Genomic DNA, 15,040 nt, shown 5'->3' on the forward strand with positions numbered 1-15,040 from the left:
TCTAAACGTCAGCTTTTGAACTCTTTACAACGGCTAATTTACGTAATCAACTCGGTTCATAATACTAAATTACTCTGTATGATTATGTCCTGTACAGTAATATTGTCGAGAAAAAAAAAATCGAAAAATATTTTCAAAACAAAAGCAATATCATAATCAAGGAATTCGCTGATCCTTGAGCTGGATGACCTGCTAAAACAAGAATGCATACAGCAGTTTGTAGGAAGGTTGCACCCAAAAAAAACAAAAGCATAAAAGTGCACAACCCCTAATGGCATTATGGGTGGTTTTAAGGTCACGTTTGCTATGTAGAATGTTTCAAAAACGTGGAAACAAACATTTTGTTGGAATTAGTATAGCTAATGCTATACTAAGTATCGATATACTTTCAGGGGGCAAGCTGATGGGATGAGATTCAATTATTGTATCCTTGAATTTAACACAACCGCAGGTAACAACAACTTGTGCACGTGTCTGTCTATTTGCCTTCTCGCATCTTGTCATAAAATTTCTTCCTGGTTCTCATCGTTAAGTTTCCCTGTTTCTCGCTCGAACTGAAAGCCATTTTAGAGCTATTGGAACACTTAGAAAAAAGTTAGTAGCGTTTGACCACCTTCGATCATCTAGCCTTTCTTGGATGTGTTTCTCATTTCCGCCAACATGACGAGCTTTGCTTATTTTTTTCAGCTACCTGATAGGGTTGCGTGACTAAACCTTCTGAGCTGAAAGTGCTATCAAATTTTAAAGGGTCAAGTATCAGGAATATGCCATAACAAGTTACTTTCGAGTTCGATCATCTAGTTTTCGTGATGTCTCTCAAAGATCGTTCTTTTCCAGTGAGCCCTGGAACGGCTCTGTCTGTTTTCTGTTTGTTTCTTTACTCCGCTGGATTCATTCGAATCGAGACAAAGTTCAATGACTATGAACGGAGGTTGAGGACTGTGGAGGAATTCATGCCTCAAGATAAAATGGAACAGGCAAGGACAGATTTACATTCGGCTGAACAAGGTGAAGTCAAAAACTTTCTGTAATTTACGTTCATGGTTGTCTTGATTGTTACGAGACATGCTTCTTCAAACTGATTTATGTAAGATGACTTTAAGTTTCAAATTACTTAAACCCTGTACAGACTTAATCTTCTTGATCGAATGTACTAGCGAGGTCATAGTCACGTTTCATCGCCTCTCCCCTCTCAGACGAAAACTCCTGGATGCACCACTTTTGTCTCTTTCCATTTAATCGAACTAATATCTTGTAGTTTCATTTTTCTACCTGCTAACAGACATTCTATCATTGTCAAATCATCGCTCATAATGCGAGCCAAATAAAGAACGACGGGCAAAGCTTCTCATTATTTCGACTTTTCCCGGCGTTGTTATCTTTGACTACGAATGTTGAATTCATCGCAAAGTGGACTAACCGGACTTCGCTGACAGCTTGACCTCGCATGTATTTTAACTGAAACTATCTTCGACTCGCCTACGAGAACTTGTTTAATGATTCGTCGAGAACAATCCGCAAAATGTTCTCAAAATGTTCGTATTACACGTTAGCCAGACATGATGGTAATGGAGAGTATTTATTATGTATTCGAAGAAAAAACCAACCGTCAAACAAGCCGCTTTCATTATTCCTCGGCTTCCCAATATTTTAAATAAAAAATTTGAAATGGCCATTTCAAATGGTTAGAGGATCTCTTCACATGAGTTCAAGAATCGGTTAGCAGCACCTATTTTGAAATTTTATCACGTAGGAAATTTCAGCCCACTTAGAGAGTTGAGTTTTTAACCCGATCACTCTTATACTGAACATTCTTTAGAAGTTTCAAGGAACCTTTCAGCGATACTCTGGCGAAATCTATCAACTGCCGCGCGTTTAGTTCATTCGAGACCGTGCCCGGCAGTGTGATCAGAAGCGTATAATTTCTAAGCCGGCGTCGACAACCAAGCGATATTAAAGTAAGCTCAAGCCTAGCGAATTTGTCAACTAAAAAAGCCAAATTGATTTTTGGAATTGCTTGACATTTCTAAACAAACGTCTGATATTCTTTAGAAGTTTGAAAGAACCTTCCGGTAGAAATTCCGTGAACATTTCTGGCTGCCGGGCATTTTGCCTATTTGAGACCGTACCCAGCTGCGAAAAAGTAAATGTTTGTCAAGGGATTAACTGCATTCATAGTGCTTTTGGTAATTAAAAACATTCTTCCAGCAATCCTCAGGCAAAATTAAAAATTGAAGACAACAGTGGATCCATACTCGCGTATTCCACTCCCCGTCTCGAAAATAATTGTGGCTTGTCCATTGTCAATTGTGGTCTTTTTTTATTGAAAAAGGCACTGGAGTGCCATTTTGAAGTTACTCTTTTCCTTTACTTGTTACATTTTAGTAGTACCCCCCACCTCCAGGCAGCCGAAAACCCTTCGTCTGAAGCGTAGTATTTCACATCCGCCTCCTTTCAACAACTCAGCAAAGATAAGAGCAATGATGGAAGACATCATTTCTTCTACATGGAAGATTTGCAGCAACAAAGGCAATTTGAATGTGTGTCCCCGTGGGCGGCCGGGACCTCCGGGGAGAGCTGGACCCAAAGGTGACAGGGGGAGGAGAGGAAGAAAAGGTGCTAAGGGAATCATGGGACCACCAGGAAGAAGTGGAAAACAAGGAATCATGGGGCCAACGGGAATAAGGGGAGAAAAAGGAATAAAAGGAGAAATCGGGCCACCGGGTATCCCTGGTATCCCAGGGACTAAAGGTGAACCAGGTGAATCTATTTCAAAGCCAAAAGTAACGATTTCTCCACCGAAACTAACTGTCAACGAATCCAACACAGCCTCGTTCTTATGCTCCGTTTCGGGAAATCCAGCAGCTCAAATATTCTGGTCAAAGGTAAATGGATCGTTACCTAGCAACAGGACTAAAGTGACGTCAAATGGTCAGATGCAAATCGCTAGTGTCCGGATGGAAGAGGCAGGCGAATACAAATGCTTAGCGCGAAATATTCTAGGAGAGGAGGAAAAAACTGTGATTCTCGTCGTACAAAGTAGGTTTAAATATTAAGTACTTTTTGACTGAGTGGGAGGGCTGGACGGGAAAATATTTGGCTCGAGTCATGCACAAGGCCCTACACATGTCCGCTTTCACCATGGTTTTCTGTGGGATTGTGCGTGCGGGGCCGTATGGGGCACATGATAAACCATCTTATATAATTGCTACGAGTCTATAACTCCAAGATCAAATCTCGTTATTCAGATTTTTTCACCTTTCTTAACAATTGAGGGACACAGAATTCCTAGTCCTGACTGATAACAGAGACACTTTTTCTGGTTCCGAGGATGTCCCATGAAAATAGGATTCCACCGTAATACGCAAACCAAAAAAATATCTGATTGTTGTTTTGGCGACAATTTGAGTCGAAGGAATTTTTAGTTCTAAAGATGAGCCTCGTCTTTGTATGAGACCCATGGATGAAATGTCAGTTATTTTTAATATGTGTGATGATTTTCCTAAACATCTAACGAAAATTTCACTTTCCCCTAGCCCCGCGTATTTTGAAAAAGGCAAGAACATCACTTTACAAAAATGTCACGTGACCATCTTATATAATTGCTACGACTCTATAACTCGAAGATCAAATCTCGTTATTCCGATTTTTTCACCTTTTTTTTTTTACAATTGAGGGACACGAAATTCCTAGTCCTGACAGATAAAAGAGACACTTTTCTGGTTCCGAGGATGTTCCGTGAAAATATGATTCCACCGTGATACGCTGACCAAAAAATAAAAGCTGAATGTTGATTTGAACGACAATTTGAGTTGAAGGAATTTTTAGCTCTAAGGATGAGCCTCGTCTTTGTATGAGATCCACGGATGCAATGGCAGGTATTTACAATATGCATAATGATTTTTCTAAATATCCTACAGATAAACCGAAGATCTCACTCTCCCCTGGGCCCACTTATTTTGAAAAAGGCAAGAACATCACTTTCCCAAAATGTCACGTGACCAGTTTTCCTCCAGCCATTATCACGTGGTCTAGAGTACGCGGTGAACTTGCATATTCCAGAACTGTTGTGGAAGACGGACAGCTGTCAATTATCAGTGCTCAAAAGAGAGATTCTGGTTTGTACGAATGCAAAGCGTCAAATGATTTGGGGGAAGACTCAGCTTTGACACTTCTCAGTGTTTTGGAGCTGCCACGATTCACATCAAATCCTCCTGCTCAGCTCAATGTTAGACAAAAACAAAATATTTCAGTCTCATGTCAAGCTGCTGGTGACCCCAGACCAAAAATCATGTGGGTGAGAGAGAACAGTGAGCTGCCAGTTGGAAGATCACAAGTCAGTGCGGATGGAACACTTCAGATATGGAATATTAAAGATGAAGACTCGGGCAGATATATCTGTACAGCCACATCAGCACAACTGTTCAAAACATCTTCTTTAATGCGACTGACTGTTAGGACAGGTAAAGAGTGGTTTGACTCGATAATTTTTCATTGGAAGTGATCTATATTTCTCCTCATTAAGTAAAATAAATCTACAGAGCTGAATGCGACAGACGACAGTGATTGAATATTCAGGTAAGATTTTATTTCGAGTGGAATTCGTAATCAGAGGCAAGTGAAGGGTTATCTATTGCACATCAGAAAGAATTACATGCAAAAAATAATGGAGACATCAATCAGCTGGATTCACTAAGTTTTCCTCACTTGATTGACGAATACAAAATCTAAACGAGGACAAAATCAGAAGCAAAGCAAAACAAATAATTTTGAAAATGAGTTAGGGACTGGTCGAACAGTACTGATCTTTAACTCAAATATAACTGAAACCACACCGCGTGGGTTACAAGCGACTGCTGCTCTGGCGAAAAAAAAAGATAACGGAGAAACAAAAGAATAAAAAATAAAAATAATAATCATTTCACGAATAAGCGAAAAAGATGAAGTTATCGATAAAATTCGTTGTTTGAGCCTGGAATGTCATTCTGTTTACCTCCTAATCATACAAGCAGACCCCCGGGGGATGGGACGAAAGAAGAGGTCAAGGAGGTTCGTTTGCTAAGTAAAAATGAAAATGGTGGCTTCCTTCAAAATTAGGAAATCTGAAGATAAGTCCCTATAGTCTAGGATACTATATTGGAATATCAAAAACTTGTCAATATTAGAATGTAATTTACAGCTTTTCATGGGAAAGATAAAAATCGCCTAATCTCTGGAACGTACTCTCATCTGGTAACAACATCAGCCCTGTTTTTGAGCCATTCCAAGCATATAGCCAGGGGGACTTCTTAAACTCGATATCAACAAGTCGTGTATTTATCGATACTCAATCAGTTGCTGCTATATCTCTACCTCTAAGTTCTCTAATAACTGTATTGGAAATTTTAGTGCGGATGCGAGGCCATAAGATGGAATAAAAAAACAAGAATGATTGTGTCACCTGTCTTTAATAGTGTGCAAGCCTATTGGTGTGGCGGACAGGAACAGAATACCAGACGCTAGAATGACAGCGAGTAGTTTTCATAATGGTGACTATCGTCCTTCCTACGGCCGACTCAATGACAGCAGAAGTAAGGGAGGGTGGTGCCCTAAAACTTTATCTGACAGAACAGACTATCTTCAAGTTGACATGGGTGAAGTGCGTTTTCTTTGTGGTGTGGCTACACAAGGACTACAAGGGAGCTCTGCATGGGCCACCAGCTACAAACTACAATTATCTACAGACGGTATAACTTGGAACACTTACAAGGAAACGAATATTGAAAAGGTACGGAGAGAACTGTACGTAATTGACGTTTTCAGGAATTAGGAGTTTGAAGTCAATGCAAATTATTAGTTAACAGACATACACTTAGATAGTGAATTTGGACACTTATCTTCATTGGCTACTGCAGCAGAGAACAACGTCGGAGATTGTAAGCTTTTGTATAACGAGTCTGCATGCACCACTAGCTATAAACTACACCTGTCCACAGACGATACAACTTGGAACACTTACAAGGAGACAAATATTGAAAAAATGCGGATGAAACTGCAACTTTTGTCTTTAGAAGTTATGAAAGAGTTTGAAGTTAATACAAAGTAATGGTTCATCCACTTAGTTGGTGGTTTTGGACACTTATTTTCTTGGGCTTTTGCAGCAGAGTTTCAATTCGGCACTATTCCCCTAAAATATGTCCATGTTCCTAATATTTGACAATCAACACCAGGAGAAGTGACAGATCTGACTGTATACATGATAATGTGTATTAAATATGTACATCTTTTGTTTCATCATCAAAAAGGTGATGAAGGATGCATGTATATTTCACATCAAAGGAACAACATCTTTTTTAGAGAAAGACGTTTTTTCGTCTTTTCACGAGCGTGGGACAAAGAAAAAATTCTGACCAAAAAAATTATTTTTATTTTCAGGTCTTCCAAGGAAATTTAGACAGGGACAGCATTGTAAAGCTTTCACTCAGTACTGACGTCAAGGCCAGATACGTTCGGTTTTATCCTGTAACGTTTTCCGGTTACCCTTGTATGAGGGTTGAAATATTTGTGCTAAATTGACCAAAAAAAACATTCATTAATCTACCAGCACATATTGACACAAAACAGCCTCTATGACACAAGGTAAAGATCGTAAGGCCGTGCTATTCAGACCATAGATAATAAACCAAACATAAACAAACGAATAAGACATTTTCAAAACAAAAATATTTTAGTAATTTCATAGCAATTTTATGAATTGTCTAAGTGTAGTGAAAAGTGACGTGCGTATGTTAAGTCTTGTACAGTAATATCGTCGAGAAAAAAAAAAGAAAATATTTCCAAAACAAAAGGAAAAACAGCAACAAAAACAAGGAATTCGCTGCTCCTTGAGCTGGATGACCTGCTAAAATAGGAATGCATACTGCAGTTTGGAATTAAGCAAAGTTGGTGTTTTTAATAAGGTTAGCAATAAAGGTAATTTTAGGTAGTTTTTTAATTTTTTTTCAGTTGCTTTTGTCTTACACGTAAGTCATTATTGTAAATAACACAAGTATTGCTGGTTTTCACGTGACGTCACTAAATTTCAGACTTCAGAACTATTGATCCTCCTGAGATTTTACTTTCATGATGTATTAGAGCAGCTAAAAACTAATATTCAGACAAATTTTCACTCCAAATGGGTTCTTGGTTTAGTGATAGACTACTCTTGAATTTCTAAGCTTTTGCGTGACGTGGCCTTTACATGACGAGCGAGAGAGCTGTTATGTTGGTTTAAAAGGTGACTTATTTAGGGAAATTCAGCTATCTGAACAGTTCTTGTATTAGAATAAAGTATTATTGTTACGTTTATGAGTTCTTAGAGAGATAAATTCACGCTTTTGTAGCAAAACTCAGTGACAGATGTTTCTGCTGGTTTCCGGCCGCCATGTTGGTGCCCATCTAGGTGGGCACCAGCATGGCGGCTCCATACAAATCTCTATAAATTTGGGAAAAACGTTTCTCCTCATATCTTCCGTAAGAAAAATTGCTGTGACCTGAATCTTGGCGAGAGTCTTAACATATCTAGCATCTTTCTATTTCCAGATTCTAGACTAAATCGATTGAACGGTTTTTATTTTTTATTTTGATCTATTTTGAATGGCGTGACACTGAAAACCAGCAATTGTGACAAATGTTAGTTTGTATGTATATTGTAGATCAAAAACTGTTTTTAAAAAATGCTTTTAGTTGGGAAGAACGGAATTCACAATTATTCGAGTATTTCAGAAAAGTTTTAAGAAGGCAAATATAGCAGCTTGATCGTATGAATAAAGGTTTTCAGGTTTCCAAAAATAAGAAGATTATTAGATAGTTAAAAATGGTTTCAAAGCCAATTTTTTTTTTTTTTTTAAGAGAATTACTGAACTCTGTCAAGAATCATCGTGGAATATAACTATAGTGTTTAGTTTCGCCTCGAAAGGGATCAGTTACCCAAAGGAGCGGCTCCTGTAACCCACTAAATTTTTTTCTGCCGGCCAAGCACTTGCTGCAGCTAGTATCTTTATATCGTGCAAAGTAAAAAAAAAGAAGATAGTAAAAGGCATTATTCTTCTGAAAACCTGCTTCAAAGTTGTGTCCTGTTCTCCTAATGACGGATGCAAAGTGATTTCATGACGTCATTTCACATTACGTAGTGCTTTCAATTTAGCTCAGTTTGATTGATTCACTTTGATTGTCTTAATTGCTGCTAAAAATATCAAAGCTTGGTGTCCAATCAAAACGCTTATTGCACCACAATAAGAAATCCAACATGGCGGTCGAGGTTGGTTATATAAACGGCTTTGGAGCTGTACAACACTATGCGATCTTTCGGAATTATTCCGTGATCCACTGTGTGACACATAAAAAGCCATGGTTTGGAAAGAGAGAGGGAAATATGGTGTCAAAACGGGACGAACTGTTCGCCATCCTTTTTCTCGTTTTCGTGGCCACGAACCGGAAGTTTTACTCAAGTTTACAAGAGCAACAGAGAACATGTCTGACGATGAACTCAAACAGTTCCTTGAGGAAAACGATATAGAGGATGGCCTTGGTGATTTCACTCTCTCGTCCACTCGGCATCTGCGTGCTGGAAGCGGAGTACATATGTCTAGCGTTGTGTACTCCTTAAAAAAGCGAAAACGATGGCTGTTATCTCAACAGTCAGATGAAGCTAGTGGACAAGACACAACTGATGCTTCGTTTAGGCCCAGTGTTGCTATTATACGTCGACGGATGCGACAAAAGGTCGACGCAGATTGCATCTCTGTCCACAAAGTCAGAGAAAACGAAGTGTATACTCCTCAAAAACGCAAATACACTCGTGTGCAAGATTTAATGAAGAAGAGTGACTCAACCGAGTTGGAACCTGAAATTGGTTATGAGCTGTCCTACTGGTATCCTAGCAACGAATACCCTGAATGCAGCGAAGGATCCCCGACAAATTATCGTTGGTCTTTTCAGTATTCTCTCAGAAATCCACGCAAATCACGATGCAAGAACAAGGGCGTAAAAAACAAGGGTTGCCGGTGGGGTCTTTGTTCTGACAGAGAGCTCAGGAATGAAGAAGTTTGTAAAGGTGAACGCTGTCAGATATACTCATCACATAAAGCCTCTGAGAGTAAAATTAGTGTAATGGATGCAGAGTGGTTTAGTAGCTGGAAGACCCCCAGAGAGACATTCTCTGGGAGTAGTAATGGGTTTGATATTGGTTCTTACATCAGTGAACTTTCTAGACACCCATTAAAGAAAAAAAAACAGAAGGCAAAACCAAGACATGGTGAAGATGAATCAGTGACTCAGTGTTTTAGGTATGGGAAGAAGAGTGTTGTTTTCATTGATCCTGAGCCAAGCATGAACACATCCCAGAATCCAACCACTGTCCCTCTAATGATTCCTCCATCAGAGAAGAAGCTGGCAGCTCCTTTGCAAGTATTGGTTTGTGACTTGGAGCCTGGGAAGCTCATCATGGACTGGAAAGACTTGTATTTGGAAGGAGGCAGCTTGCCTAGGAAGTTCACAATTGACCTAATTCCTCTTCTTTCTCCTAGTGGTAGCTTTACCAATGAATCCTGCTGTGTATTGTTTGAAGTGACCAGCCAGCTGAACTGTGAAATGAACTGTGCTACAGTAGATGTTAGTTTGCATGCCACAAATACTCCGGACCTCTCTGGTGATCTTTGCAATTCAATCACTAACTTCTTCATGGAATTGGAAAGTGAGAAGAAAGACTTTTGGAGAGTGTGCGATGTAGTTAATTGTGCAGCTCGTTGCTTGCAATATTGTTACCAGTCTTTGCCATCTTCTATGCAAGACTCCCACAACCACGCAAAAACATGGAATTCTACCAATGTGCTTGGTTCCATGTTTGGATGGAAATCAGAGATATTCTCACAAAGAGAAATAAAATCTGAACTAAGAGCAAAAATCAAGAAAGGAGATCTGCTCAGCATGAGTGTTCTGATGGGCCATGGAACAGATGATGCTGGAACTGCAGAACCACTAGACAACTTTTGTGGTATATGCTACTTGGAATTGGGTAAGGTTTTTCAAGTATTAAAATTTAAGTCAATATATGAAAATGACAAGTTCCTTGCAGCTCTACAGGCTTTTGCTTAAAAGTTATAATGCTTACCTGGTTCCTTTTTCCCAACTAGTCCTATATCCAGGCTTAATTTTTAATGTACACATTACATGTTTATTTCTTAAACAAACTGCATATACACTGATATAAACTAATCTGGTTCAAGTGAACTTTAAAACTGAAATTACCTGGTCATGAACTGGTCTATATGCAAATTAAAATGATTTAACCCTTAAAACCAAAAGAGTGACCAGTGACCATTTCTCCTTACAGCAATACTGCTGAATCATTCATTTAGATCATGGGAATAAAGAAAATGATGGCCAACCTAAGAAACTTTGATTATTAAATTAATTCTCTTTGTCAGTACCAAAGGAAATGTGTAGAGATTAGTATAAGGAATACAGATACTGATGTTTGGGTGTTAAGGGTTAAGGAGGTTTAAAAGTTGGAAAGGCTTACATTTTATATCATTCTTATTTTGTACTGAAATGTTTGATACAAATGTATGTTTTGATTCAAATTTCAATAAATTTCAACAAATTTCAAAACAGTTTTTAGGTTTTTATCGTCCCTTCCCTTATACTTTATAATCACATTGAAAATATAAATAAAAGAGAATTAAAAACTGATGTGAAAAATATTATAACTCTCTTACTACCAGTGGTGATAAACATGTAGCTTCTCATCACAATATCCATTAACTTTTTCTAGAAAACAGTTTGCGAGAATACACAAATTTATCAGGTAGAAGTTGTTATCTTGATCTAAACTGCTAAGTTCTCGTAACTTATTTCCATGCAAATGTGTAGCAGCTAGAGAGGAGAATTAACAATCAGATCTTGGAACTTTAAGAGCTAAAGCAAAGGAGAATAATTGGCTTTACATAACGTAAACTGTGTTTTGTATGCACCATTTTTCTCCATCACTATCTGCTGTTCACAATACAGTGGTGTGGTTACTGCCATTAATACAATTTCATTTTATTCTTATGAGTAATACACAAAAATTTTCAATGTAGTGCAAAAATTATGTACTGTAATCCTCATGATTATGTTGTTTGTAAGTATATAAAATTTATATTTAGTTAAACAAATTTTGTTTTCCCACAGAGAGTGAACTTTTGACTCCCTTTACTGCTCTAAAACACTGCCAACATACCTTCTGCAATCAATGCTGGGAAGTCCACCTGAAGACGCAGATCAGCTTGGGGAACACAAACCTGCAGTGTCCTGGACATAAGTGCAATGTCTGCGTTGACAAGGCCACTATTATAGCTTTAGTGCCTACCTGGTATGACAAGTTCCTGTCACAGAAAATCAACAAAGTCATAGAATCCAGTTCAGAATTGAGGTGGTGTCCCTCCAGCAAGTGTGTGAAAATTTTTAAGGTCTCTACGTCTGGTGCCATGGCCAATAGAAGCAGCCCAGTCTCTGTAGCTTGTTCTTGTGGAGGGCTCTGGTGTTTCCAGTGTGGTAGAAATGCACATTGGCCAGCTTCATGTGCAGGTGAAGAGAAATTCCAGGAACTCACCAAGCACATTCATGCAGAAATTGAGCAGAAGAAAGAGGATCTCATAACTTCAGTTATGGTGCGAAATTGTCCAAACTGCTACTATCCAATAGAAAAACACCTTGGCTGTAGTTTTATGTACTGTATCATGTGTCAGACGGCTTTCTGCTGGGAGTGTCTAACCCCCATGAGCAAACATCAGGAAGAATGCAAGCAAAAAGTGCAGTCAAAGGAAGTGGAGTTAGACCTTATCAGCTCAAGCAGTACTCATTTTTCAGAATACTTTTCAATATATCTCAAAAACAAGATGGCACGATCAAGCAAAGCTATGTCACATCAAAGAAAGCGACTGCGAAATGTTGACAAGATTGTAAAATCCTATGAGAGTCTGAACAGCTCACCTATCTTCGCATTTGGTGAAATTGTGGAAAAGATTCTGCAAATTTGTGGTTGCAAAAATGTACTAAGGAGTGCAACTGAATTCAAGTTTTACTCCCACTTGACACTCGAAGGTGCAGCAAAGATGGCCATTTTGTCAAAGTCCACATCTAAAGATGTAAAGCAACACATGAGCCGATTGCAATTTATCATGGAAAGAATTGATGAAATCTTAAAGAGTGACTTGACAGAGCTATTACAGAACAAGCATTTGAGAAAACTTTCAAGATTACTACAACATGGAAATGATTGTGTCTATGCAATTGTGCAGTTTCTCTCTGATAGGCAAGAAAAACACAGGCCTTGAATAATTTAATGGACCAGATGAGCTGCACTGCACTCTGCTTTGTTTTCTTGAATGCTAATATTAATGTTGTGGTGCAGTATAGAATCCACAGTTTGAATTTCATTTTTGTTTGGTTTTGTGATAGCACGATTTTCTTAATGATTTTCAAGGAAGGAGATCAAACATTTGAACTATTGACCAAATTGAACAATAGTATAATTTCTCTTCATGTTAATGTTTTTTATACGAAACTGTCAAAAAATTAGAATGGTTATATATATATATATATATATATTTTTTTTTTTTTTTTTTTTTACATACTCATACCTTGAACTAGCCACTTTAGTGACCAATTTCAAATTCTGGAGTGTTTCACAGAAATAGGATTCAGATATTAACCCTTTCCACCCTAGCATCAGTATGCATATTCTCCATACTGTTCCCTATACATTCCCTAAGATGCTGATGAGGAGAATTTGTTTCGTAATCCAGAGCTTCTTTGGTTGGTGACCATTTCCTTTATTCTCACTAACTTTAATGTGTGATTTGGGACTGGTATTGTATGGAGAAATTAGATGCTAGTCACTCTAGCATCAGTAGCAAACCAAAAAACATGAAAAGAAAAACATTTATCAGATTGTAGTAACCTTTAGTATTCTTACCTTAGCACAGATTGATATATATTTAAAATTCAAGGTTTGTGTTTTTATCATACTTTCAGTCTAATATTGAAACTTTAAATATACTTTACTATGAAGTTGATGAATGCAAAAAAATTACTTCATTGCAATGTACATGGATACTAAAAATTGACAAATTTACCACTATGTTGATGTCAATAACTACAGTCACATATGGAAGTGGAGGTGAATAGTGGTGGATATTTACTGAGCTGGGAAGTGGCTTGGTAAATATCCACTGCTTTCACCAATACTGAGGCGAATATAATTGTTTTAGAATATCAGTACCATACAAATACCAAAAAAATTAGTTTACAAATAAGAACATTTCTTTAAAAAATGGTTGGATATTAAATCATTGATGCACAATGTATGGCCCTTTGCCTGCTGGGAGGTGAATAGCACTTGTTATTCACTTCCAAACCAGCAAATCAGTGCATGTGAAAGGCACTCCACCTACAGGGTATGTGGTATATACTAATATTGTTTACAAGGTTATTACCCTCAGTTAGTTGTACATTTTGCCAGTGGGGTCTTGCTTTCAAACCCCAAGCTGCTTAGCTTTTGTCACTCTCTGGAATAATTAAAATAATCATGATATCTTTTCTATATTGTGATAAGTTATCTGCTTGTGAAATTTCTCTTTTGAAGCACCTTAATCTATTTTGGTTTTTTTTCTTTTGCCTTTTTATTTTCTTTTGGTTTTGAATGTGGTTGTATGTGTGTTTGTTTTTATTTGGTTTGTTTGCTGAATTTTTTTGTTTGTTTATTTTGTTTTTTTTTTTCTTTAAACAAAGGAGAGAAACTTGAGAGAGGGGTTTAACCAGTAAAGTCCTAAGATTTGATTGTTAATTCTCCCCTTTAGCTGCTAAACATTCTCTTGTAAATTAGCTATGAGTATTTTGTAAAAGATTAAATAAACAACTTTGAGTATTCTCATTACCTGTTTGCTGGATAATGTATTGATATTGTTGGGAGAAGTTACATGTTAATCACGTCTGCGAGAGGGTCAAGGAAACAATGCACCATACTGAAAAATGAGACTAATGTCATTATGGTTAATAATTGCCAAATTAAGGTACTTAAATGTACCCTTAAACCCTTTTTGCTAGGCTTGGTTACAAGCTCCTCAGTCTCATTTTTTTGATTGATCGACTGATTTTTATTTTCTCTAACACAGGTGTAGCCGCGTACTGAATTGGAGAAACGCGACTCTTAACTTACAGCATATCTTGAGTTACAATATATGCTACAAGGATTGAGTGCAGATTTTTTTTTTTTCTTTCTTGAGGAGTTTGCCGCTTGCTTCGTCAGAGGAACGATTTGATATTTGCATCGCAAGTCGAAAACAGCTCTAAGCACTTCCACTTAAGGAAAGTGCGAGAAATAATAACCGACAAACTAATTCTAACTCAAACCGTGCGTTCCATTTTAGAGCAATCAGTTCATGTGTATATGTTCAGCGCGGGCAGCTTTTCGATGCAGCTAAGCGCTGAGTTTGGACGTTAGACTTGATAGATGGACGAGATTTTAGACGTATTTTTTTCCTCCTTTCGACTAAAGAAATAGATGGACTCGAGAGGGAAACTGAAATGCAAATAAGTGAAAGGTTTGCACGTGCAAACTCAAGCTGCAGAGATGACAATGCAAACGAAGGTGGTGTAAATTTGTATAACGATCTGTGATGAGGCGAGATTTCAAAAAGAGTGTTAACAAGATTTTGTCTTTCATTTTTTTTGTTTTTTTGTTTTGTTTTGTTTTGTATTTCAATATTAATATTCTTTCAGTTGCTGCTTCCAAGCCACTTAACAGGGGACAAAAAGAGAAATAAAGAAAAGAAAGTCTTGGAAAAGTAGGGGGGAGGGTTCCCTTTGTTTGCTTCATGTAATTCGCAAGCTAAGGATGGAAAACATACCACAGCCAATTGAAAGTGGGAAGTCTCCGAACTTGCAACGCTTGTAGACACCATGTAAGCAACGGAAAGTTACGACACCCAGTGAAAACAGCTTTCCTCACGCTCTGCGCTGTTCAATGACAACACGAGGG

General features: G+C 37.9%; 1 protein-coding gene and 1 pseudogene across 3 annotated transcripts; both read left to right on the top strand.

The window, feature by feature from the left end:
• The first annotated feature begins 50 nt into the window (after positions 1 to 50).
• On the top strand, positions 51 to 7,469 carry LOC136283343 (uncharacterized). Of its 3 annotated transcripts, XM_066171976.1 has the most exons (6): positions 51 to 451; positions 688 to 1,008; positions 2,386 to 3,039; positions 3,921 to 4,463; positions 5,454 to 5,767; positions 6,415 to 7,469. In XM_066171976.1, the coding sequence occupies exons 2-6, from the start codon at positions 810 to 812 to the stop codon at positions 6,553 to 6,555; spliced, it is 1,851 nt and encodes a 616-aa protein (XP_066028073.1). In that variant the 5' UTR covers positions 51 to 451; positions 688 to 809; the 3' UTR covers positions 6,556 to 7,469. The 3 variants fall into 3 exon arrangements, with proteins under 3 accessions (XP_066028073.1, XP_066028072.1, XP_066028074.1); XM_066171975.1 differs by having other exon boundaries at positions 51 to 1,008; XM_066171977.1 differs by having other exon boundaries at positions 51 to 1,008; positions 2,389 to 3,039.
• Positions 7,470 to 7,938: 469 nt separating this feature from the next.
• On the top strand, positions 7,939 to 13,924 carry LOC131783691 (uncharacterized; annotated as a pseudogene).
• Positions 13,925 to 15,040: the final 1,116 nt, after the last annotated feature.

This window comes from Pocillopora verrucosa, chromosome 9 (assembly GCF_036669915.1).
Source record: "Pocillopora verrucosa isolate sample1 chromosome 9, ASM3666991v2, whole genome shotgun sequence".
Classification (NCBI taxonomy): Eukaryota; Metazoa; Cnidaria; class Anthozoa; order Scleractinia; family Pocilloporidae; genus Pocillopora; species Pocillopora verrucosa.